This window comes from Mytilus galloprovincialis, chromosome 4, assembly GCF_965363235.1.
Source record: "Mytilus galloprovincialis chromosome 4, xbMytGall1.hap1.1, whole genome shotgun sequence".
Taxonomy (NCBI): Eukaryota; Metazoa; Mollusca; class Bivalvia; order Mytilida; family Mytilidae; genus Mytilus; species Mytilus galloprovincialis.
In genome coordinates, this window is record NC_134841.1 from 47,152,494 (window position 1) to 47,178,141 (window position 25,648).

The window sequence follows — 25,648 nt, forward strand, 5'->3', positions numbered from 1 at the left end:
TCAATTTCGTACTTTATTTGGCATATCAACTTTTTTAGTCGAACGTCACTGATGAGTCTTTTGTAGACGAAACTCGCGTCTGTCACAAATACAATTTTTTTATCCTGGTATCTATGATGAGTTTATTTCCATAGAAATGCTACTGAATTAACATACCTCATAGATTTGATTAATTAGTATATTATAGTTAGGTAGAATCCCTGAATTAAACTGCTGGTAATAGTAAAAATATCTTATTTTAAAACTGTTCAACAAGAAAAAGAATCGTACAATGGTTTTTAGAGTATTTTTAATATAACGACTAAAAAAACTACATGCAATAAACAACCGATGGAAGTAAATGTTTTGTATTTATTTATTGTTATTGTGCCATTTCAAGGATATTAATATTGAAATCTTAACGGATCATTAAACTCAACATTATCAGAATTATAAATCGTTGGTTTGGTTTCAAACCTTGTTATTTTAAATGTTAAAATCTACCAGCAAGCTGTATTTATCCGTCAACATGGGAATTTATTGAACTGGTTACGGTTAAACACAAGCTACTGCTGTAAAGAAGAACACTTCAAATTAATCCATGTAAATCGTCAAATTATTGGTTATTTCTATGATGTATCAACACAATTGTTGTCAATAATGAGACTGTGATTTCCACATAATTGATTTACGTGTTTTCCCCATTGTGTTTACCCTGAGACACAGAGAGGAGTTTTTTTAAAACCAATTATGGCAAAATTTCTAAACGTTGTTGCATATTATTTAGAATGAATTCTTATCAAAATAGAATTTTAACCCCAAAAAATTGATTTCAAGCTCGAAAAAAAGTCGGATCAAGGTAAAATGAAATTTCAAAGGATATTATGGCAGAGCTTCGAGATCGTTGATGCTATGACTTTTGAACAGCGGTACACTACTGTTGCCTTTATCTATACTTAAAATAAAAATAACTGATTTTTTAAAAAGTATTCACAGGTGAATCTTTCAGTAAACCTTCTTGTTTTCTAAAAGCTTTAAAAATATAAATATTTTCATCTGAAATGCTTGTTTTTTAAAAGTCAGATATATATATAGATATATATATACATACAAAGGTGAATCTTTTCATCGACTATTCTTGATTTCTGAAAGGTTTACAAAGGTTAATCTTATCATCTACATTTTTCTTTTCTAAAAGGTTCAAATGTGTATCTTTTAATCTAATATTCTTCTTTGGTAAAAAGGTTTATAAATGCGAATCTTTTAATCTTCTATTACTCTTTTTTTAAATATATAAAAATGTTCATCTTTTCGTTTGGTATTCTTCTTGTCTAAAAGGTTTATACATGTTTATCTTTTCATCTACCATTATTCTCTTCTGTAAGGAATACTAATGTAAAACAATTATACAGGTTTTATTCAAGGAAGTTCGCTTGTCATGTTTTGAAGTTTTTGTCAGATTTTCGGAATCCTCTGGTTTTATGCATTTGAATGCCTTAGAAAATTTTGCCCATTGACCCCCATTTTTCTTTTTATAAATCTTTTACATGTATCATTATAAGACATCTGTAAAAGTCTTATAAAATCGTTGTTATTTTTGATTAGTTTTTGGGCACCTAAACTTGTCAATGGTAAAGCTATGAAAGATCAAAAGAGAACATTTTCCCGCCAAATTGTTAAGGGCGTATATCTCGAAAATAAGCACATTGACCTATAATATTTTTTTGCTCTATTGGTTCTTATATTAATCTCCTATCAATATATACTAGTGTTATGAAAAGCTTGATATTTTGAAACTGAGTAGCGAACTTCTTAATCGTAGCTTTTACACCTTTTTTGCAGGATGAGGAAGATCCTGCAGAATGGATTTTATACAAATTTGCGGGTACCAAAAAAAAAACTATCAATTTGCAGAGATGAATTATTCAATTTGGATTTACAGATTTTTCTTTGCACGCATGAACTTTCAATCGTGTTGTTTTTATTTATTTATGACCGATAACATCAGTATAATTGGTAAAACGCGGTAAACTAATGCCTTATTTAATGTTATTCAATGGAAATCAAGTATTTAAAAAAAGTTAACCTTATTTGATTTTCGGCTAGAGCTAATTTTGTTAAATTGCAAAGTTTTAAATAGTAGAAATATTTTGTACTGTATGCATTTGATCATTAAAAAAAATTGGGTAAGGGTTGTTTAGGTTTGTTCATACGTGAACAGGATAGAACTGACATCTCAACACAGTTATAACATAATTTGTGTCATATGAAACACATTTTGTTTCCCCAAGATCCTTACATACATTGCTGTCTCAATACAGGAAAAAGGGTTCTAAAAGTGTTGTAGACTGTAATGCAACATTATTACTTTGACAGCAGAATGTTGCATTTAATGGACTTCTTGTATAGTATCCGCATTCGGCAGCACCTGAAGACCATACTTTCATAATCCGCGTCCATTTATATCTTCTCTCTTTTTGAAAGGTTCTAAATCTTAAGATAAATTCAATGATTGTGTCTTAATATAAATCTATTTATTTATAACTTTAATAAAGTCTTGAAATTGTGTATGAAATTACACTTTTTTGACATGATTGAGTAGCTTCATATCTAATATGAAGTGAGATTGCTTTTTTTCTTCATGATTAGTAATATTTTCAATAACTCGTACATACTTCATACGATAAGCTTTTGCAAAGCAAACATTTAGTAATCGAAAGTCAGTTTTTGTCAGTTATATTCGTGACCTCTGTGAAAAGATGTTTAAGTTTAACTAGTATATTTAACATGTATGTTTAATGGTGGTTTATTGTGTGATTGTAGATAATCGCCGCATTAGCACAGAAGCCAGATCATGGCTAGAAAGAATATTTGTGATCAAACAAATAGAAATATTACAAGTTATTTCATATCGGTCAAGACTAAGCTTTTCTTATTGGATTCAAAGGGACCACATGACATTCTTCATTCGTCAGTATTGAATTCCATCGGTCATTAACCGAAAAAACGGACAAGAAAACCGGTCGTTAACGAACTTTTATACATTTAATGACTGGTTAGGTGTGGTTTCTCTGTAAATGACCGATGGAGGCTGGTTTCTCTGTTTCGAGAGATGACCTTTTAATAAAAAAATTTCCTGTTTTCAATTTTATACGTAAGTTGTTGAATTGTTTACCATATGTTTTCGAAAATTATACAAAAAACTTAATTGAGTATTCATATATCGAACAATTGCACACAAATGAATGGCACTGACTTATGTATAGCTACATGTATTACTACGACTGGTCCTCAATCTTTGCTATAGAAATGGTTACTCAAGTTTGGTTTGAACATTTTAAACTTATGAGAATTTTTAATATCATGGATCTTCAATGTAATAAACATAATATATTGAAGAACTGGTCATAAACTAAAAGAACTAGCCAAGGAATTTGTTTTTGTCCCGGCAGATAAAGCTGCTAATAATATTATTATTGTTTGACGTAAATTTAACATTGAGGTTCTGAAAAAGGAAATCACCAATTCACCAACATTCCAACTGACTCCATCTTCAGAAAACGAAATCTGTAACAAACATAAACTTTTAGCCACCGCTTTACAAGCAGAGCCAAATACAATGAAAGTCCCAACTATGTATTGGCTTCCGAAGCTACACAAAACCCCTTACAAATATAGATTTATTTCGTCTTCAAGCCATTGTTCAACTACTAAATTGTCTATTCTTCTTACCAGCACACTTGGTACAATTAAAAACCTGATAATAAATTGTTCAAATAAGGCCTTCGAAAATAGTGGAATAAATTACTTTTGGAGTGTCAAAAACTCGTTGGAAGTACTTGATAAATTGCATGCTTATATTGGTGATTTTGAATCAGTTCAAAGTTTTGATTTTTCTACCCTGTATACCACATTGCCTCACATTCTCATTAAGAAAAAATTCACACACCTAATTAAATGGGCATTCAAAAAATCAGAATGTGAATATATATGTTCAAACTCTTTTAGGTCATTTTTTAGTAGCAATAAACAAAAAAACTATGTTAATTGGACATGCTTTGATACTATATATGCCCTTGAATTTTTACTGGATAACATTTTTGTTCGCTTTGGGGATTCCGTATATCGTCAGATTATCGGAATTCCAATGGGGACTAACTGTGCACCACTTATTGCGGACCTGTTTTTGTATTGTTATGAGTTACAATTGATGACAAAAATAAGCAAAGACCCATCAAAACAACATCTGATAAACAAATTTAATAATACTTTTAGATATTTGGATGATATTTTGGCTCTCAATAATGACGACTTCAGTATGTATATTAATGAAATTTATCCTGTTGAACTTACTTTAAATAAAGCTAATACTAACAATGACCACTGCCCTTTTCTCGATCTTGATATCTATATCACTAATGGAAAGCTAAATACTAAAATTTATGATAAAAGTGATGATTTTTCATTTCCTATCGTTAATTATCCGTTTTTAGATGGTGACGTTCCCTTGTCACCATTTTACGGTGTTTATATATCTCAACTTGTACGATTCGCTCGTGTATGTAACACTGTTTTAGATTTTAACGAGAGAAATTTATGTATTACTGAAAAATTATTACACCAGGGTTTTCGATATCACAAACTAGTCAAAACATTTACTAAATTTTATCATCGGTATAAAGACATCATTCGTAAATATAGCTCAACATGCAGACTTCTAATACGTTCAGGTATTTCACATCCAATTTTTTATTGTAATATTCTTTATAAAGCACAAAGGTGTCAGTATTCACCTCAGAAACTTACAAAACCTTTGAATAGACTTATTAAGAAGGGATATAATTACGATACTGTTGTCAAGTCATTAAAGATTGCATATTTTGGCGTTAATATTGAGTCACTGATAAGGTCTTTGCATCGGAACTAAACACATTATTTTTTTTAAAAAACAGTTGTTGGCATGACACGGGTTATGTTCTTCTCATATATGTTATGATGGTATGATACTAAACCCCTAACGGGAAGGATTGTGTCTGATGTTCATATGATGAAATCATAATCTTTCAGTCAGTTTAATTGAAGTCTGGAGCTGGCATGTCAGTTAACTGCTAGTAGTCTGTTGTTATTTATGTATTATTGTCATTTTGTTTATTTTCTTTGGTTACATCTTCTGACATCAGACTCGGATTTCTCTTGAACTGAATTTTAATGTGCGTATTGTTATGCGTTTACTTTACTACATTGGTTAGAGGTATAGGGGGAGGGTTGAGATCTCACAAACATGTTTAACCCCGCCGCATTTTGCGCCTGTCCCAAGTCAGGAGCCTCTGGCCTTTGTTAGTCTTGTATTATTTTAATTTTAGTTTCTTGTGTACAATTTGGAAATTAGTATGGTGTTCATTATCACTGGACTAGTATATATTTGTTTAGGGGCCAGCTGAAGGACGCCTTCGGGTGCGGGAATTTCTCGCTACATTGAAGACCTGTTGGTGACCCTCTGCTGTTGTTTTTTATTTGGTCGGGTTGTTGTCTCTTTGACACATTCCCCATTTCCATTCTCAATTTTATTATCGTGATATATGGACTGCCCGTGGGAAGTGGTATTGACTGCGACAGCGATATTGACCTCGCCTTCGGCTCAGTCATTATCACTATCTTAGTCAATACCACTGTCATGTGGGCAGTCCATATATTACGATAATGACCATTTTTTTTAATAACTATTATGTAATTCAGAAAACTTAATAAGATTGATAAAACCATTGTTAAATAAATGAAAACGGTAGTAAAATCAAAATATAAGTTTGTTCGTTGTCAATATAGAAACTGAATTTCCTATCTGATAGGAAAAAAGTCGCATTTGATGATGTTTATCAAAAAGCAAACAATAGATCTTGGAAATGAAATTCCTGATTACATTATTGCGCCATTAAATACTGCCAAACAGTCTAATTTTATTTCTAAGCTGGATTACTCTTCCGTGCTACATTACAACCTTATTTTCCAGGTCTGCCTTTTGATCAAGGACATCAATTATCCGTTCTTACTATTTTTACCAAAGGCAAGTTCATGTACAGTTTATTTAAGCTTAATACAAAATAGTATTTGAATACAACACTAATAGAGCAATTATTATTCTAGGTCACGACGGTAATAAAATAGAGTTATATACTCACAAATGGCAATGTAATTAATATAAGTAATGAGAGTGCTAGGAGATTATTTCGCATAAAGTTTCATAGATTAATGGAAGGTTTTGTTTTTTAAAAGCCTGTATACAAACACCTTTCAGTCGACAAAAAGACTTAGAGGACCGTGCAAGGGCTTTATAGCTAATCTAGTACGCTAAAACCTACCGTATTTGATAAAGCGAGATATTAATTTAAATCAGATGTGATATTACGACACTCAGCAGTGCAACAATAAAGATCTTACCAAAATATAAGTTCTGTAATGAGTAGCAATTTTAGATTTTGTAAATATGGAAAAGCACTTCAATTGTAATTAGTATTCTGTGAAATGATCAATGATAGGGTTTCAATACTCTTTGACAGCTTAAGCTTTTAAGGTCTTGAGTGTACCAGGTGGTAAACCAGCACAACCCTGTCATGCGCACAATGATTATTATCATTTACGTAAAAATAAATAAATGTTACATGTTTATATAAAAGAAATGCAATCTAAAAGTAAACAATAAACATTTAGAGGACAACACAAATTTTTCAGTATACACGTCCTTACACAATATGTAAAGTTCAAAGTTCATGTACCGAAAAGTTTAGTTTGCTTTCACCATTTTCTTCTAAGTCAAAACTTGTCATACAATATATATTGTTGGATGGTTTTTTGCCGTTATTGAGTTGACGAGCATTTTTATGCCTAACAGGGTCACTCTAATAGACATAATAACCCATATGACAGATATTATACAACAAACAAAAACCTCAGGAATATATGAAACGTTAAAGAAATGATCAACAACAATTTTCAATATAAAAATGGTAGCATACTCTATCAATTTATTAATCTTAAATACCATACGACACTTTGTTAATAGTGAACAAAAAAGTAAAATTCTACACAGAAGAACAAGTGATCAGTATGCTTGAATTTCTTGTTAACAACATTTTTGATGAAATCGGATGAAGTCTTTTTCAACAATTTTTTGGTATTCCTGTGGGAAATAACTGTGCGCTTCTCCTTGTCGACCTCTTCTAATTTTTTATATGAGTCTAAATTCCTTACAAATTTTAATCCTGGTACCTTTGATAACCATTCCTTCAGACATAAAGATATTGGTCCTGGTGTCTCTTGTGAGTTTGTCAGCTACCCAGACGATGTTAAACGTCACATGTGTCTGAGCATGATGTTAATGAATCAAGGTTATTGTCAAAGAACGTCATTAAAAAGTTTATCGGAACATATGAACTTCACAACTGATACATGATGGTCTTGAAGTATAGGTTCTATATACTGATGTTGTGTTATAGTGTTCTTTTATTTGTCTTTACAAATCATTTAACTGTTTAGTCTAATGTTTATGGTAATCTTTTGACCAGGCTCGCTTGGTACTTATATGTATGCATCCCACCAATCCGTGGTGGTTACTTTTTCATGTCTTCCATTTTTTATTTATGTGCTATGCTGAATGTCATTTTGTTTTTCTTCGTTGACATATCATTATCACTGAACTAGTATATATTTGTTTAGGGGCCAGCTGAAGGACGCCTCCGGGTGCGGGAATTTCTCGCTACATTGAAGACCTGTTGGTGACCTTCTGCTGTTGTTTTTTTTCTATGGTCGGGTTGTTGTCTCTTTGGCACATTCCCCATTTCCATTCTCAATTTTATTGTTTGTTTTATAGTGGTTAAAATTGAGAAAGGAAATGGGGAATGTGTCGAAGCGACAACAACCCGACAATAGAGAAGACAACAGCCGAAGGCCACCAATGGGTCTTCAATGTAGCCAGAAACTCCCACACCCGTAGGCGTCCTTCAGCTGGCCCCTTAAAAATATGTATACTAGTACAGTGATAATGGACGTCATACTAAACTCCGAAGTTAAAATGATGACACAATGTTGACTGTTGTATCCAAATTTTGAAACTTTTACCTATTACGTCTGTTTGTTTGTTAACACATTGTAGTCAATATAATGGAATTGTATGCGACTGTTATGCAATAAGGGGTTTAGCTAGCTATCAAATCAAGTTCAATCCATCATTTTCTTCAAAAGGAAATGACTGTTCCAAGTCAGAATTATGACAGTTGTTTTTAATTAATTTGATGAGTTTCAGCTTTTGATTTTCCAATTTGAAATTGTTTTGGACCTCGGTAATTTTGTTATTCTACCTTTTGCAATTAGACGAATCCAAGGTTAATTTGGTAAACATTGATTGTTTCATTATTGAGTAATTCAAAAACAAGTAAAAGATAAAAATATCAAATCAAAATGAAAAGACTATTTAAAAATATACAGAAATATAACTCAAAATACAAATATTGTCATCGATAAAAGTAAATTAGTTATTTGCTATAGTACGACTTCGGAAATTGGATAAAGACATGAAATTGGATAAAGACATGACATACGATTTATGTAAAGGTCATATTCATTTACCTATCAATTTTAGTAATCTTAAGACGTCATGGAAACCTTTCAATAATATTTGTCACTACCCTCTTTCACTTCTATATATCATTTACAAAATGTAAAAAATGTCATCAAATTGTAGTTTTATAAAACAGAAACTTAGACACAATATCAATATACCATTTTAACACATTCCGTTTTGTCCATTTAAAAAGTAATCATATTTAACGATACGAAGACATCATTTATCCGAGCGTCAAATAAAAAATACAAAATTTGATCCTGGTACATTGTATCTATGATGAGTTTTTTTGCAGAATTGGAGAATGTTAACCCTGATATGGTAATTAAAAACAATAAGATAAAGGATAACATAGACAAAGTAAACGTGGAATGGAACTTATTTAGTTTCGGATAGTCGTTGTTAACCTTCATGTAATAAAAATGATAATAAAAAAAACTATCAAAAACGATTGACAAATCAATTTATCATGTTCATATACTTTGAAACATTTGATATTCATAATAATATGGGACGATGGGATATTATCCTTTCATCTGAGATTTAATCACAAAATTGTAGCAGATATAATAGTTATTTATCATTTAAAAGAAATCTTTAAATGTTCATAAGAAATCCGCTTAACTGTTAATTTTCAATCAGACTTGTACTATAGAACTATACATTTCTTGCCCCGAATTTACCCTCTTGTGAAAAGAAAATCGGATTTCAGTATTTTATGTTATTTTACCCTTTATATCTACCTTAAAGAAATGGTTTTATTCTTTATTTTGAATCTCGCCTGGCAAGATTGTGATTTTGAAAGACATGATCTACAAATATATCAATATTTTCAGAACCATCAGGTAATTCAGTAATAAACGTATTGTTGAGTTAGAAGTTAAACCTGTTTAATACTTTTTTTCCAGTTGTTTTTTTTGGAAGTTTGCCTTTTATTTTGAGAATAAAATATATTGATAGATACGTTAAGTAGCATAAAAGATCAACAAAACAAGATCTACAAATAAATTACCTAAAGCAAAAATGTTCATTATTGGAATTATTGACCTATAATTATAATTTTTACAATTTTTTACGTTTATACCCTATTATTTTGGAACAATAATAGATAAAACGAAACGTTAAAAAGGAAAATGATCAGCAGGATAAGATCTATATATATGTATGTCTGAAATATTTAGTTAGCTCATAATAGAGTTATACCTTTATAGTGATGGTTTTAACTTATTATTGGCCTTTGTTAAAGATGCAGGTGAGCTACACAGGCTCTTTAGAGTATTATTTATACTAATGTATGCGTGACACCAAACGTCACCTTTTGGCAAAAATAACTTTGAAATATTTTTTAAAGACTTACTTGGTTCGAATTACAAAAAGAGAAGCTGTTTCAGAACGTGCCTGCATTATTGTTTGAACTCTCGTTGTTGATGATGTTTATTTTAAGACAGCTTACTGCTGAGAAAATGTATTCCTTTACCAAAGGACACATTTCTTTTCTGTACTATATGGTTTCTTTCCGTTTTATCAATTTATATGTCTACTGTGATTTACGTACAAACGTGTAATTATCTGACAACTATAACAGATAGTCAGACAATATTCATCTAAAAAGAACTTAATATCTTGCGATGATACATTAACAAGAGGTCGGAGTCTTGTTTTGATGGGAGGTCACGTTGATAATTATTAACACGTCTTTGATTTTCAAGTGCTAAACACATTGGTCAATCAGTTCATCGAATATCGAGTACGATGATATAATTGTTATGGATGTAATCCTTGTAGATTATAACGATAAACATGGAAGGTTCACGAAGAGAAATTCTGTAAAGAAAATCTGATGTTGAGAGATATATGGTTTCAACATTTCGATTGTAAATGTTTTGATATAAAGACAGGTCTTGTCTAAAATACTAAATGTTATTTACTAGTGGTATTAAAAAAGTCAACTTCACGATAAACTTAAAGAAAGTACATGTGCCAATGAAAAAATTTCTTTTAAATAATCTTATTTTGACGTGCAGATTTGAATGTACTTACTAAGTAAGCCTTTATAGGATCGGATTATTTTCTCCTAAGTTGATGTTTGGTAAGAAAAATACCAGAGGGACAGTCAAACTAAAATAATTTGACAACGTCTGGCTAAAAATAAAAGAAGACAAACAGACAAACAAAAGAACACATGACACAACATAGAAAACTAAAGAATAAGCAACACGAACCCAACCAAAAACTAGATGTGATCTCAGGTGTTCCGGAAGGCTAAGCTAATCCTGCTCCAAATGTGGCAACCGTCGTGTTGCTTATGTTATAGCAAATCCGCTAAACAGTCTAATTCGGTAGGTCACATTCATGAAAGGGAAGGGGAATGTAACTGCGACTAAAGGTACATATCCGATATCATTTGTGAAACGGGTATTCCATAACAGCCAACCAACTCGTGATGGCGTCCGTAAAATTTACAAAGGGATGATTTCAACTTCGCCATTTGGAACTCTTGCTTTAATAGCTTCCTTGTGAGCAGCAACCCTTAAACTTTCATGTCTGAATCAAAAATAAGTTCTTTGTATTTGTATTTATCAACAATATATGTCTGCAAAACATGTCATAATATGAATCAAACATTGAAGCAAGCCAGTATTTTTTTTTAAAGTAAAGCCTTTCAAAGTACATTCTCAAATTCCTGCGGTCCCATTAATTTTTGTAGAGCTAAATACTAAAGATGTTAATTCAGAAAACAACTGTAAACATGTTCAAAGGATATATTCATTTCGCATTATGTATAAAAAACACTACGACAATTGTATGTATGTAGACACTACATTGAAAATGCAGATGCAAAGGTTAACTGTGTTACGAAACGCGCGTCTGGCGTATTAAATTATAATCCTGGTACCTTTGATAACTTTTAAAAGTGACAGGTAAAAAGCTAGCCATAAAACAAAACTTAATTCACCATTTTCAAAAATCCATTTACACATAAATTAAATTTAATAAAACTGAAAGAATATAGCTTTAATTATAATAATGCCGTAATCAATTTTAAGCTAAAACAGTAAGCGTAAACCTGTGTTTAAGCTAAATGTCAAATCGGCACTGTGAAGTTTGGTAATTGAACTGACAACTATATAAAGAACAACCCGTTATCTTACTGTCTTAAACAATCTGAAAACCACATGTATGTCAAATATGAAACAATTAACACGGTCAATGAACAGCCTGCTTCATACTCTGACAATGAAAACACATATGACAATGAGTAATCAACGGAATTTGCTAGTTTGTGAGCACTAAACCCTGTCCTAATCTGCTAAGTTTTGAAAAAAAAAAAAAAATACATGAGAACAAATAGTAAACATCAGAAGTAAAGCTTTTGACTCATCAGATCAATGCTCAGCACAACAATAAACAATAAAATACCACAAGCTACAGAGTATAAACGATACATTTAGTGTTTGCCAAAAAGCATGATATTGTGCAATGCCAAACTATGAGGATCGACGACAGGATGTTGATACTTTAATAGTAATACATGCTCGATTATGTAAATTCAACTTACAAAATATAAAATCTATGTTAATACCGATATAGAGAATATATATTTATAATTTACTACAATTCATAGGTGATAACCTACAAGGACGAGTTTATTCAAAAGAAGGGTAAAGATATCAAAGGGACAGCCGAACTCGTAGATCGAAAATAAACTGATATCGCCATAGCTAAAAAATAAAAAGACAAACAGACTTATAGTAGTACAGAAAACAACATATCAAACTAAAGACTAAGCATCACGAACCCCATCAAAAACTGGCTTCATTCATATGGCTAACAAATATGAAAGTATAGAATAGAGGACATGTTCTCTAACAAGGAACCAACCCATAGATGTGCACTACCAGCTTTTGTGGCTCTTACTATTTCATTTCATAAGTAGTTGTTATTTGTTTTATTAAGTTACTGAATCGTTGACGTTTACTTTATAACTCAATCTATTTATATGTTATTCTACTGTAACGTATGTCCTTTAATTAATAATCTTCAAATCAATGAACTTTATTTCATCCTTAACATCATGAAAACATGATTAAGTTCTTCGGTTTCAGGTAAAAGGGTCTGTGAAGACAGATCGAAATAGTAATAAAACGCAAACGGCTTTGCTATTTCACACAACTGCGTGACTGTATTTTGTGTTTTGATTTCTTTTTTGTATACATTTATTTAAATTGAACAATCTAGTAGCTGACTTTTATGGAATACGTAAATAAAAAATACGGCGTTGTTAATTTTTTATATCTAACACAATTTATTTACATAGCTTCAATATAGCTCGGATATCCCTTTTTATATCAAACGCATGTCAAATATACCAATTGTCAATTTCCTAATATTAAATCTGCATTTTCTGTAAAACATATAAACGTCACCGTTTACAATCAATTAGAGTAACTTCCATGGTTGGAACCGTATGCAGAACCACATAAGACATTAAAAACCTTTTGAGAATATTAAACATCTAAAAAGGCCTGGTTTATATATTTCGTAAAATGAAATGTCATTCGATTTGTTTTTTTTTATCTAATAATGTCAATTTGATGGATCTCATAAATGATGTATTAAACATACGTTAACATTTTCATATCTTTGGACCTGTCTACTTACTTTAAATTAGCGCAGTCGTATTGCAGTCGCTTAAATAAACGTGCAATAGCTCATTAAACTCAATACTCAAAGCTCATTAATAAGTCGGCCAACAACAAAACACCTGAGGACGATATTTTTTCAAAAGAGGTTTTATTTATATTATGATATTTGTTTTAATCAACTACAGATGATATGGTTTGAGCTCATGTGTCAAAGTAGAGCGTTGCCAGTTGTGACACTGACAAATTCACTTAAATCAATGTCGCTTTTCTAACAATTTTCAGCTAATCATATTGTGGTTAACTCTATCAAAGTGTTCCCTTAAGCACAAGATGATTTAGCTTCAGCAGTAAAATCTTGGTAAACAACTGCTGAAACTAGTTCATACGTATGCTAAAAATAAAATCCAATTGTTTATATCAAAATTTTTATTTTCAATAAAAGGTACAAACCAATTATTGAACATGATGAAAATGGATAAGACGATCATTTATATGATGAAATCTATTATCAGCTCATTGACAAAATGCAATTATTGCCAAGAATAGTCCTATTGTGCAAAACAAGTTATAATGTATTATTAAATCAAACTTATATATTGGAAACCTTTGTGACAATGGTGTCAATAGTTCATGTGAAGTCGTTAAACTTTTACTCAATTTATAACCTCAATCGTTTCCGATTTTAAGGGATATAAACATGAATTTAGAGTCGTATATATTTACGTTCGCTTATTTTCATTTTCAATTTAGACATTGAAGAAGACAAATGCAACATTTGTTACTAGAGAAGCCTTTAAATAAGTGTAATCCGATGCATTCGTGATTTACTTGAAACAGAAGACAAACCCTTTTAAAAATGTTCCATCCCCTAAACCATACTACATTGTTGGTTGACTGACAATCGTTTGCAAATGTTTTATGCAGGACGAGATCATATCCTCTCTCTTTTCATATTTCTTTGTATGATTATTGTTTTTTGGCCTTTTTGTATATTCTGATGTTTTGTAATTATTCAAAAAATTTTGGTCAATAATTCATAAATATCATTATTTGATTGCAGATAATCCTTTATATTATTCATTATTTTGTACCGCACATTATGCGCCTACATCAAACAGAAGGTAATCCTCATTATATTATGTATTGTTGATAGTTTGGTATTGAACGTAAATTTCAGTACCATTGTGTTGTTTTGTGGCGGTCATCTTATATGGGTGGTGGAAGCCGGAGTGTCTGGAGAGAACCAACCAACCTTGATATGGTAGATATACAGTATTCGACTACTTAGACTATTCGGCTATTGAGGCTAATCATATAGTACATTCATAAGATTTTTCTGTATTTAGCAAACGAACACGTCATGTACGTTAATACGCTGGTTCATACGGAACATTTGTTATCCAACTCTGGCAAATAATCTTTTCTCTGAACGGAGATATCAGTTTTTGCTCTACTTCGTACTAGTATATCATTAGATGGAGAAGCAACAATTGTACTGATCGGACAGACAACCCCTTAACTAATCTTGAGGCAAGGTACTACGAACTGAACGTTACCATATATTGCAAAATGACACAAAATTTCTAGAGACAATTTGCGTAACGTAAACCGTACCAAATGTGTGCTTTTTCATTTGTATGAACTTTAATTGAACGTCAGTCTTTTTTTGTTGCATAGAAAAAATACTTCAAAATGATTTCAGGACTAATACATATTGATACTAACCTCGACGTAATTTATTTTAGAAATAATCGTATGAATTTGAAAACAAGCCATAAGGTAATAAGAGAATGTGTCAAAAGGACAGAATGCCCCCGCTAAAGAAATCACATTGCATCTTCTATGATGCGAAAAATATATGTCACACCCCTAATTTGGCATACATTTGTAAATATATATTGTTAATATCACAATGAACATATTTGCTAATTTTCAAGCTGATGTGTCAATAATTTTATGGCAAACTTCCATTATCATAACTTTTACTTTATAAGGGACACGCGAAACGGAAAACATTACTAGTATTCCCTTACTTTTCTTGGTGGGCATGAAAATACCACAGTAATATTTAAATAATTAGTCAACACAGCATAATGAAATTGTGATGACATGGCATGCTAGAATGATTTAAGATTTTAACTAATTTAGCTCTAAATATGGATGTTTGTTATTGCTTTGAAAACGATGCTCTTGTATATGTGAAGGATACCCAAATGTGTATAAACTAATTAAAACAGGGTACAATTTTTCGTCTGTTCAAATTAGCCGAAATTGCAATAAATACTTGGTTTAACTAGTACATGACAATAACCCTTCAGTTTAAATACACTAAATATCTGCTGTAGTTTTTTAAACTTATGTTTGCTACTGTTGCCAAATGTACGTAATTATTTTAATTTAATTTTAAGAACTAGACCGTTTTAACCTCAATTATGCAATAAACAACTCATACAATTAATTTTGTAGTTATTCATTAAAATAAAATATTAAAACACTTGTATTAGTTCAATCAAACGTTCGGGTCTAAAGCAGTACTTCATGACTAACCATCTGGGTGGTTCAGACTTAAAGTATCAATCCAAGTAAATTCATTTTATTAATTACTTTCATGAATGGTGTAGTTGTTAATGAATATATGTTTTATTGAAACTATTCATTGTAGCGTAGAAATTCTACATAATACAAAAACGGAAGTCTTAAACTTATTCTTATCTATTATTTCTCTTTACCTTTTTGACATTAGATTGATAAGTAAAACTGTCACAAATATAATAGTACAAACACAATCTTACCTTGGAAAAAAGCAACAAACTTGCACAGGAATTTGCCGTATACCCATATTCTGTAGATAATGGTTCCTAACGATGTTGGCATACAACATAAGGTCACTGCTAAATCAGCAACTGCCAAATTTATCAAAAAGTAATTTTTAGAATGTTGAGATTGTCCATTTCTTATCGTTGTGACGATGATCAGAGCATTTCCAAGAAGTCCGATAAAAAAAATAATAACATACAAACTTAACAGAACTATTGTTGAATATTCATGGATGGTGAATTGTCTTTTCTGGAATTCTTCAAAAACACTTCCAGGATCAGAAAAGTTATATGGCGAGTCCCGATTCCATGTTATGTTGTTCCGTGATATTAGGTCTTTGTAAGCAAACCAATCTGCAAGTTGATCCATGCCAAGAACATGCTTCCCATCCGCAACCTGGAAAAGATTGAAACCAGTATTAGCTACCTTTATGATTTAACTAACAATCCGCTGACAATCATATAGCATGAGATTCCATTGTTATAGCAGGAATTTACGTCAAAGAAAATCTCATTTAGATAGTTATGATAAATTATTGATGATTTCATGAGAATTTAATTCTTTAGATAAAGCAAGCTTAAACTGATACGAGCAATTACCACTTAATATTTACAGATTGATTCTACTAAGAAACCTTCTGCAAGATATTCTTGTTATTTTGTAAAATTAAGCAAGTTACTGGTCTTTTTATACAATAGTCTTTGTTCGTCTATTTATATCAATTTTCTTATCGAATAGCTATACTGGAATCGATTTCGTCAACCAATCCGGTATTAATTACGAGGGTTATGAGATAGATCAAGTACTATTATTGTTAATTGAAGAACAAAGAAATGAACATTGAAATATAAATTGTTAATGTAAAAATCTAAGTCTTATTAGTTTTAAAGAATTTACTAATGATGATACAGTTTTATGGGTACTTCTAGTTGCTTTAAATATAATACTGATCAAACATACATATACTTTAGAATTTTGCTCAAGAATTGAGTTATTAAGATAAATGTGAACGCGCATTTTTCAAGACTATCCTTATGAACAGATTATCTGACATACATATTTCTATTTCCGACTGTTTGCGTTTTGTTTTATTGTAACAGTTTTGATCGTCAGAGCAAATATTTAACATGAGAATTTGTTTAAAATCTAAATTGTAAACAAAAAATGTCTCAATTCATATTATATCGTTGTCCAAAGGGGCCATGCAAGTTTCACAAATGAATTACAGTGACAGCAATCAAAAACAAGTTTACGATGCGAAAGATACCATAAGGAACAGTCCAACTCATCGATCAAAGAAATCATGATAGGAATATCTTATCATCTTGGAGATATATACTCCGTATGCAGGCGCAGCTGGCATGTTGCAATTACAATTGTCAAGCTGAAGTTATCTCTTTTGTCGTAAAGTTTTGTTTTCAACAAACCCTCATTTTCAAATTCTAGATGTTAATCAAGATATGAGGCAGACTTAATTAATAACTGTATTTTTTTATCCTTTTTATCTTGTTCGATAGGATAGATGCGTTTAACATAGTCACCAAATTTTGAATTATTTAGTGAGAGAATATCATATATATAGTGGGCAATAAAGTTAAAGTATATTGCTTACTTCTTATCTTTCTTCATAAGAAGCTACTGTATGAAGTCAACCTCCTAATAATAAAGAAACAAGTCGACAAAAAGAAGGACACAATTGGTTCCCGTTGGAATGCCGACAATTTGTTAAAAGAACACGTCCTCCAAGCGTAACATGTATTTTGTCAATCAAGAAATCAAGCATCTTGATAATTTTAGTTTCAGAGATTTTTTTGTTTGAATCAGAGGGATTCTTTACAAAGTAGGATTTATCCCTTCTCAATACAAGATACTTGTATCTACGTTCGCTATTCTTTTTTATGCAAGTAATACTATTATCACTACAAACCATTAAAAGTCTGAAATGGCCTATATCTGTACTCGACTGTACTGATTTTTACTCGACCAGTCTGAATTCGTCTGAGATTTACTTGATAATACTCGACTGTAGTCTGAACCATACTTAACAGTATGAATGTGTACTTGACCAGTACTTAACCGTTTTATACGAGTCTGAACTGTACTCGACCAAGTCTGAACCGTACTCGACCTAGTCTCAACCATACTCGACCTAGTCTGAACCATAGTCGACCAAGTCTTAACCAAACTAGACCTATTCTTTGTATCTATTAACTGAATTTTATCAATTTAGGATTTTTTTTTTAATAAAAATAAAATTTAAACAACAACTTGAAATTAAAAATGTATTCAATACAGTTTTGAAATTAAAATTCCACTATAATCAATCATAATATAACTTCAACTCAATATTAGTCAACACTTACATAATAATATATATCAACTTTTAAAATATAAACAAAACAAGCTGATCAAATAATCTAAAAAAAATGAATTGTGACTAATATTTTCAATATTATTCTAATTTTATGAATATTTCGGAAGTATTTTATGGTAATTGGACTATTTTCACCATTAACTTAAGCCTAGTATAGATTTATGTTGTCAGTTGACTTAATGCAGTGAATGTTTTTTTTATTAAGATATGTATAATAGTATATAAAACAACTTAATGAATTTAAAAAAAATGAGAGCTTAATTGTTTTGTTTTATTAAACCAAGAATTTAATATAATCATTATAATAGAATTTCCCTAGCAATCCTTGATAACCTTTTTAAAAAAGGAAATGTATTCCAAAGTAACAGTAAAAAAAATTTTAAATTAATTTAAGTATTTTTTTGTCAAATTAACATGGCATACATAAAGCACTTTAATATGTTCTAATTAACTCAGTACATGTGTGTTTTACAGGTAAAAAGAAAGCCCTATTTTCTTAAATTCGTGTATTACTTATCTAGTACATACATGTATATTTGAAAGGCCTTGTTATTTAATTTAAACAGGATGTTGCAATTTTGAATCAATGTTATTTAGAATTTAATACCTCTGACCAGGTGTGATCTTATTTATGAGTTTGCCCCAAGCAGAGGTTATACTTTATATTTCACCACTAATCAGAAAAATAATTTTATTCATTTATTTAATTTTATCCCTTTTTTTATATAAGTTATATATAATATATTTTTTTTATCCTAAATATAATCAGAGATATATTTCTTATATTAGGTTAAAATCTTTTATAAATTTTGTTGGCTGTTGTTATATATGTCAGTTAAATTTATTTAAACAGTTAAAAAAAGTAAAGGGTTTTTGGTCTAGTATGGTTCAGACTGGTCGAGTATTGTTCAGACCTTTGGTTAAGTATGGTTTAGACTGGAAAAATAGGTCGAGTACATGTCAAGAATGGGTTAAGACTGTTTCAGACTGGTCGAGTAATAGTTCAGACTATTTTCAACAGAAAAAATTAGGGTCAAGTACGATTCAGTACAGTCAAGTATGGTTCAGACTGGGGTCGAGTAATGTCAAGTAAAAGTCAGACCAATTCAGACTGGTCGAGTAAAAATCAGTACAGTCGAGTACAGATATAGGCCATTTCAGACTTTAATGGTTTGTAGTGTATGTCTTTTAAACCGTTTTAGGTTGAATTCTTTACGATAGGAGTAATGCGTGTCATTAAATTTTGACTAATTTTAAATGGTTAGATTATCTTAAAAACAGTTATAGATTGACAGAAATTTTGAAACAGCAAATTATAAATATATATACATAAAATAGTCTAAACGAACATAATATCATACCTAACCAAGACACACAAAACACAAGTGTTTATTGTTAATAGTATAAAAAGTGTACTACTCTGGAACAACCTACACCAGGAGTCCAACCAACCGAAATAAATAGGAAGGTCGGATGCACAAAAACGTAGTCACCGCACGTCCGACCAAAAGGGACATGAGATAAAAACTCAGACAAATAAGATAACAACTTCAAAATTTAATAAAATGATACACAGCGTCAGCACCTAAAATGTATAACTAAATATCATCTTGTCTCATTTGTAAAATTATACTGAATATCTATCTATAGGTCTTGGTTTCTCAATATGTATTTTTTGTCAGACTATTTATGGTGCTTAGATGACCGCTTGAGAAAAAGTCGGTGAATCTCGGACGTATTACTCAATATATTATCATTTAGGGCATGAAAGAGTTGAGATTGGGACAAGATCTCATCTTTATTAAAAGGTATGTTTTTTGCAGGATTTCCCGAGTGTTTAATTATTTATTTCTATTTCGAAAAGACACTCATAGCAATAGGATTTTAAAACAAATCAGAATTGTTTGAAGCTTTGGCCGTAGGAATAACATATCTATGGTCAAAGCATCTATGTTTCTGAATCTTCTCTTATGTCGAACATTAATATAGATTTCTATTTGTGGATTGTACGTTGTATCCAACCCTTAATTGCTTACACCTATTCCTGTTTATTAGGATCTAGTTTCGTCTATGATCTTGTGTAGTTTCCAATGGAGTGCATTATGTTTTAATGGTTTGAATATAATTGATGTGTTGGAGCTTTCTGAATTAAGAACAAAATCAACATGATTTAAACTGTCAATTAACTAATTATTTGACTTATTATTCTCATAAAGATAATTTTTCCCACCCTTTCTAGATATAACAAAATTAAGATCTTTAAAACTGGAAATACATGACTTGTTTTTCTAACACTCAACTTTTGTGCGAGTGTGCATCAATTTCAACTTGTGAAAGACAGCAGGTCTTTTAAACTATAATACACTAAAAATGAAAAAAAGAGATAAAATGCTACTTTTCTACATTGGTTAGAGGTATAGGGGGAGGGTTGAGATCTCACAAACATGTTTAACCCCGCCGCATTTTTGCGCCTGTCCCAAGTCAGGAGCCTCTGGCCTTTGTTAGTCTTGTATTATTTTAATTTTAGTTTCTTGTGTACAATTTGGAAATTAGTATGGCGTTCATTATCACTGGACTAGTATATATTTGTTTAGGGGCCAGCTGAAGGACGCCTCCGGGTGCAAGAATTTCTCGCTACATTGAAGACCTGTTGGTGACCCTCTGCTGTTGTTTTTTATTTGGTCGGGTTGTTGTCTCTTTGACACATTCCCCATTTCCATTCTCAATTTTATTTTATAACATGTCTTTGCACCTAAGGAAAGCAATTTGAAAGGCAATTATTTCACTTGAACACACTAACAAAGCTGTATATTTTTAAAATCGTTTCATGAATAAACGCTTGATGAAAAACGATGAATATACATGTATCGCGAAGGTTATATAACTTTGCTAGTTAATTTCTGCAATGACACTCAGTTTTTAACATTTTTGATTTTTGCATACAGTGCTTGTCGCAAACTTTTAAAGCAAAATTGATAAATCTTTTTGCAATTTGTTTTAAGCTGTGTGTTCCCCTTTGATATATGGACAAGTAAAAAAAAAATAAATGAAAGAGGATTAAAAAAATACAATGTTTAAAAAACATTTTAAGATTTCAATTGGTACACATTTAAAAATACTTTGTCAATACGATCACATAAAAATCCTCAGAAAAGCATCATGCTATCTATTGAAGCCGTTTTACGATAGTCATGAGACAAAACTCCAGACAGTGTAATAGTTAAGTAATGATATTGTTTTCCTTATTTGAAGAAGTTCTCTGAAAATAAGAGGTTTTAGTTTATGAGTTGATAATTATTTGAAATATAGGATTCAAACCGTATAATCTTGATGAATACTTGTGGCTTGCCACGTGTCTGATCAAAGTAATGCGGGTTGATGTACTGTCATTGATTACGTAAATCAGCTTATCACTTCTGATTCTGTCTATGCAGCTCCAAGTAGGTCACTTCCTTGTCCCAAATGATAATATTTAAAGGTATTTAAATTAAAAACGCTTAAATCATATGATGCGCAATGTTCCCATGATATTTGTTTATGGGTTCTTACTTCATAAAATGTCCTTGAGTAGTGATATACATATTATCCGATCCATAGGGTTGCAGACACGTGATTTGTTAATGGCAAAAACAGCTATTTGTACTTGAATACCTGCAGTGCAATTCCCTGTCTTGATTGGAACAAGCAATAAAACTTGAAACTCGACAGGTTCAACTTTTTCTGTTATATACATTAACATGGTCAAAAACACATCATAGATACCAAGATACTAATTGTGTATGTCAGTCGCGAGTTTCGTCTACGAAAGACTCACGAATGACGCTCGAATAAAAAAAAAATTAAAGGCAAAATGAGTACGAAATTAAAGAGCACTGAGGACCCAAAATTACAAAAGGTTTTGTCAAATACATAGTCAATCTGTTCAAGAGTAAGAAAATCCTTAGTCTTTCAAAAAATTATGTATTTTGTAAAGCTTTCATTTATTATTTTGACCATACTATTATATGGTTAGTAATGTTAACACAGAAGTGCTGACTACTGGTCTGCAATGACCTTTAACATTATTGTGAAACGAGAAAAACGACCCTGTTTAACAGATGCATATGATAATTGTTGTATCCAGATCTTTCGAAAACAATACGTTTAATAATTGCATGCATTCGAAGCGCTTCTATGTATTTACCTTCATCAGGAATGCTCAAAGCCAAACATTTGAAATCTAAAGATGTATTAGTATCGAACCCGTTGAGGAGCTATATGACAAAAAGTACCTAAAATAAATAGTCAAATTCATGTAAAAAGTAAAATCACAAAAATACTGAACTTAGAGGAAGATCAATTGGGAAAGTCCATAATCACATGGCAAAATCAAATAACAAAACGCATCAAAAACGAATGGACAAAAACTGTCATATTCCTGACTTGGTACAGGCATTTTCAAATGTAGAAAATGGTGGATTAAACCTGGTTCTATAGCGCTAACCCTCTCACTTTAATGACAGTCTCATCAATTTCCGATATTTTTACATTGATGCGTTAAATAAACAGACACAATAAATATACTAGTCAAAATATGGGTACATCAGTCATCATCGTTTAACAATTTTAAAAGGAACAATTTAACAGAACACAAAAACATCTACAATCTACGAACACATTTATTGATTTGAGTGTCTGACGTCAGAAAATTTTATACGTCACATAAATTTGTCGTTCAATGTACGTACAAACAATTTTAAAATTTTCATGGGAATAAAGTCAACTTTGCCTGAGGGAATTGAAACCTTAGTTTCTAAATAATTTCAAAATTTATAAACGGATAATTTTAGAGAAGATTGTTAAATTATGTCAGTACCAAAGTACTGACTACTTATCTGAAGAGGACAAACGGTTGCGTATAATGTAAAGCTTAAGTCAGAAATTTATTCCTGTAAAGCATTAGGCACACAATGTCACATTAATTAATTAATGCGAAAACTGTTTAAAAAAATATGTTATAGCAGAGTTGTCCTTTTTAATACAAAATACTACATATAGACATGATCGTTTGCCTATTAGTCAATTGAGAAATTATAATAATTATAGAACTGAAGAGAATTCAGACTAAGGTCCCAATTAACGACACTCAAAACATGTATGTATTTTTAAGTGATCTACAACATCTTAAGACAAAACATTGTCTTGCTAAATTGTAAAATATTCGTCATGAATTTGTTTTGTCAAATCCTAGCTCTCTATTATTGCATGTTCGATAATTAATTCAATAACAAGATAAGTGGGTTTAGGACACACTCTCAGTACAATATTAGAACTAGGATTTGAATAAAAGAAGTTTTGTGATATAGGTACATATACAGCAAACAAGCGACAGAAATCAACAAAATGGCATCTAGATGGCAAATCAACACAAACAGTTCTATACAATGCAAAGTTATAACTAATATATTGTCCCTGGGATTTAATTTCAACACTATACCAACCAAAAGCACATCATTGTGAGGAAAAAAGACTTCAGACTTTTAATATTGTTTTATTCTTTAATTGATTTATAATATTATATAACCTGACAATTTAATGTCTACCAAAACTAGTTTTAAAACGCGAATCTCTTACATTACTAGAGTGCAAGGTATTCCCTCAAAAGCAAGAGCATATGCTATCACGCATATTATTTTTTTTTTAAATTTGCTTTAAATGAAAGGAGGTTCAGTTGTCGCTTCTTGTTTTAACCTGTTAGAATTTGCATTATGCAGTGGTCTTCATTGTATGTGTCGCTTTTGTTTTTGTCTTGGTTATTCAGTGTAGCACAGTTGCTTTCGTCACTTTTCTTTCTGTTCTCCATATCAGAAGGTTACATTAGTTTTGACGGAGAAAATCTATTTGATGGTTATCAAGGTGAATTTAATATCAGTATCGATCTCGTTCTTAAATGTCACTAATAAGTGGACAAATTCAACACGACTAAGTGATGGTAGAATGACAAACGACATTTAGTCTTGTGACCGTTTCCCTTTCTTGAAAAAAGAGATTCAGTTTTTAAAACATCTGCCATATTTCTTTCTATTAAGGTTTGACCCATTTAGCGCAATGATAATACCGATGATATCAACTCTAAAAACAGAATCAAAGAAAAAAGCAATTAATATTCCCATAAGTGCTATCATATTTGCCATTGTTATATATTACTTCGAGCAAGTAAATGTTTTATTACACCATATACTCTACAAATATATAATAAAAGGTTATTGAGAATCATTTAGATATACCAGAATGGTATTAAAGGCGAAGCTTATACGAGCAAATACAGCGTATGAGAATAAATAAACATTTACTTTATATGATATGACTGTCAATGAGACAAATCTTCACAAGAGACAAAAAGACACAGAAATAAATAACTATAAGTCACATTACGGCTTTCAATGAGCAAATACCAGATAGTCAGCAATAAAAGACTCCGAAGTGACAAATCTAACGAGAAAACTAATGGTTTCATTAATGTACAAAATCATAAACGAAAATAAGTATGTAACAAAGATACAATGACAACCCCTGGATGTCATGCTCCGGACATGACACAGCACATACACACATAATTTGGCTGGGTTATACGTGTTAATGGTCGCCTAACCGTTCCCTGATCCTGGGACAGTGGTGCAAGAGATCAATGCAAGAACTGTATAAAACTATAAATAAACATCGCATATGAACAACAACATCAAGTAACAACAACTCAATTACAGACTACTGACTTCGGACAGGTACATATAGAATTTCGAAATCACATTGAATTATGATTGACCAAGTCATTTTGAAACCATTTCAAATCAGTTTTCAAAGTTGGAATAATGAAACAAAATTGTAACTTGACTTTGGTGTATACTGTTTGGACAATCCAAAAATTTTGGAAGCTTTATTAGAAGAATGCTCAACTTGGATAACGTAAATTCACTGGTTTACCGCGCATTGTCTAACACTCATCGATTTAAATTCACAATACTTCCGAATCATATTGAGAGAAAACAAAGGGTTTTCTAACGTTTGATATTAATGAGATGATTAGATTTAAACATACGTACAAAAAGTAAGGACGATATTTTGATATTACCCTTCCGGGATACCTGGCAGTGAGATCACCCAAGTTTATGGTAGGGTTCGTGTCGCTCAGTTCTTAGTTTTCTGTGTTGTGTATTGTGAAATATTGTTTGTCTTTTTTTC

The 25,648-nt window shown here is 31.1% G+C and overlaps 1 protein-coding gene across 2 annotated transcripts in view; it reads right to left on the reverse strand.

The window, feature by feature from the left end:
* Positions 1-25,648, reverse strand: part of LOC143072290 (QRFP-like peptide receptor) — a 204,515-nt gene that overhangs the window by 13,140 nt on the left and 165,727 nt on the right. For both annotated transcript variants that reach the window (XM_076247150.1, XM_076247151.1), the window contains exon 2: positions 16,032-16,452. In XM_076247150.1, coding sequence (XP_076103265.1) covers positions 16,032-16,452 — 421 coding nt within the window. The remainder of the gene's footprint in view (positions 1-16,031; positions 16,453-25,648) is intronic.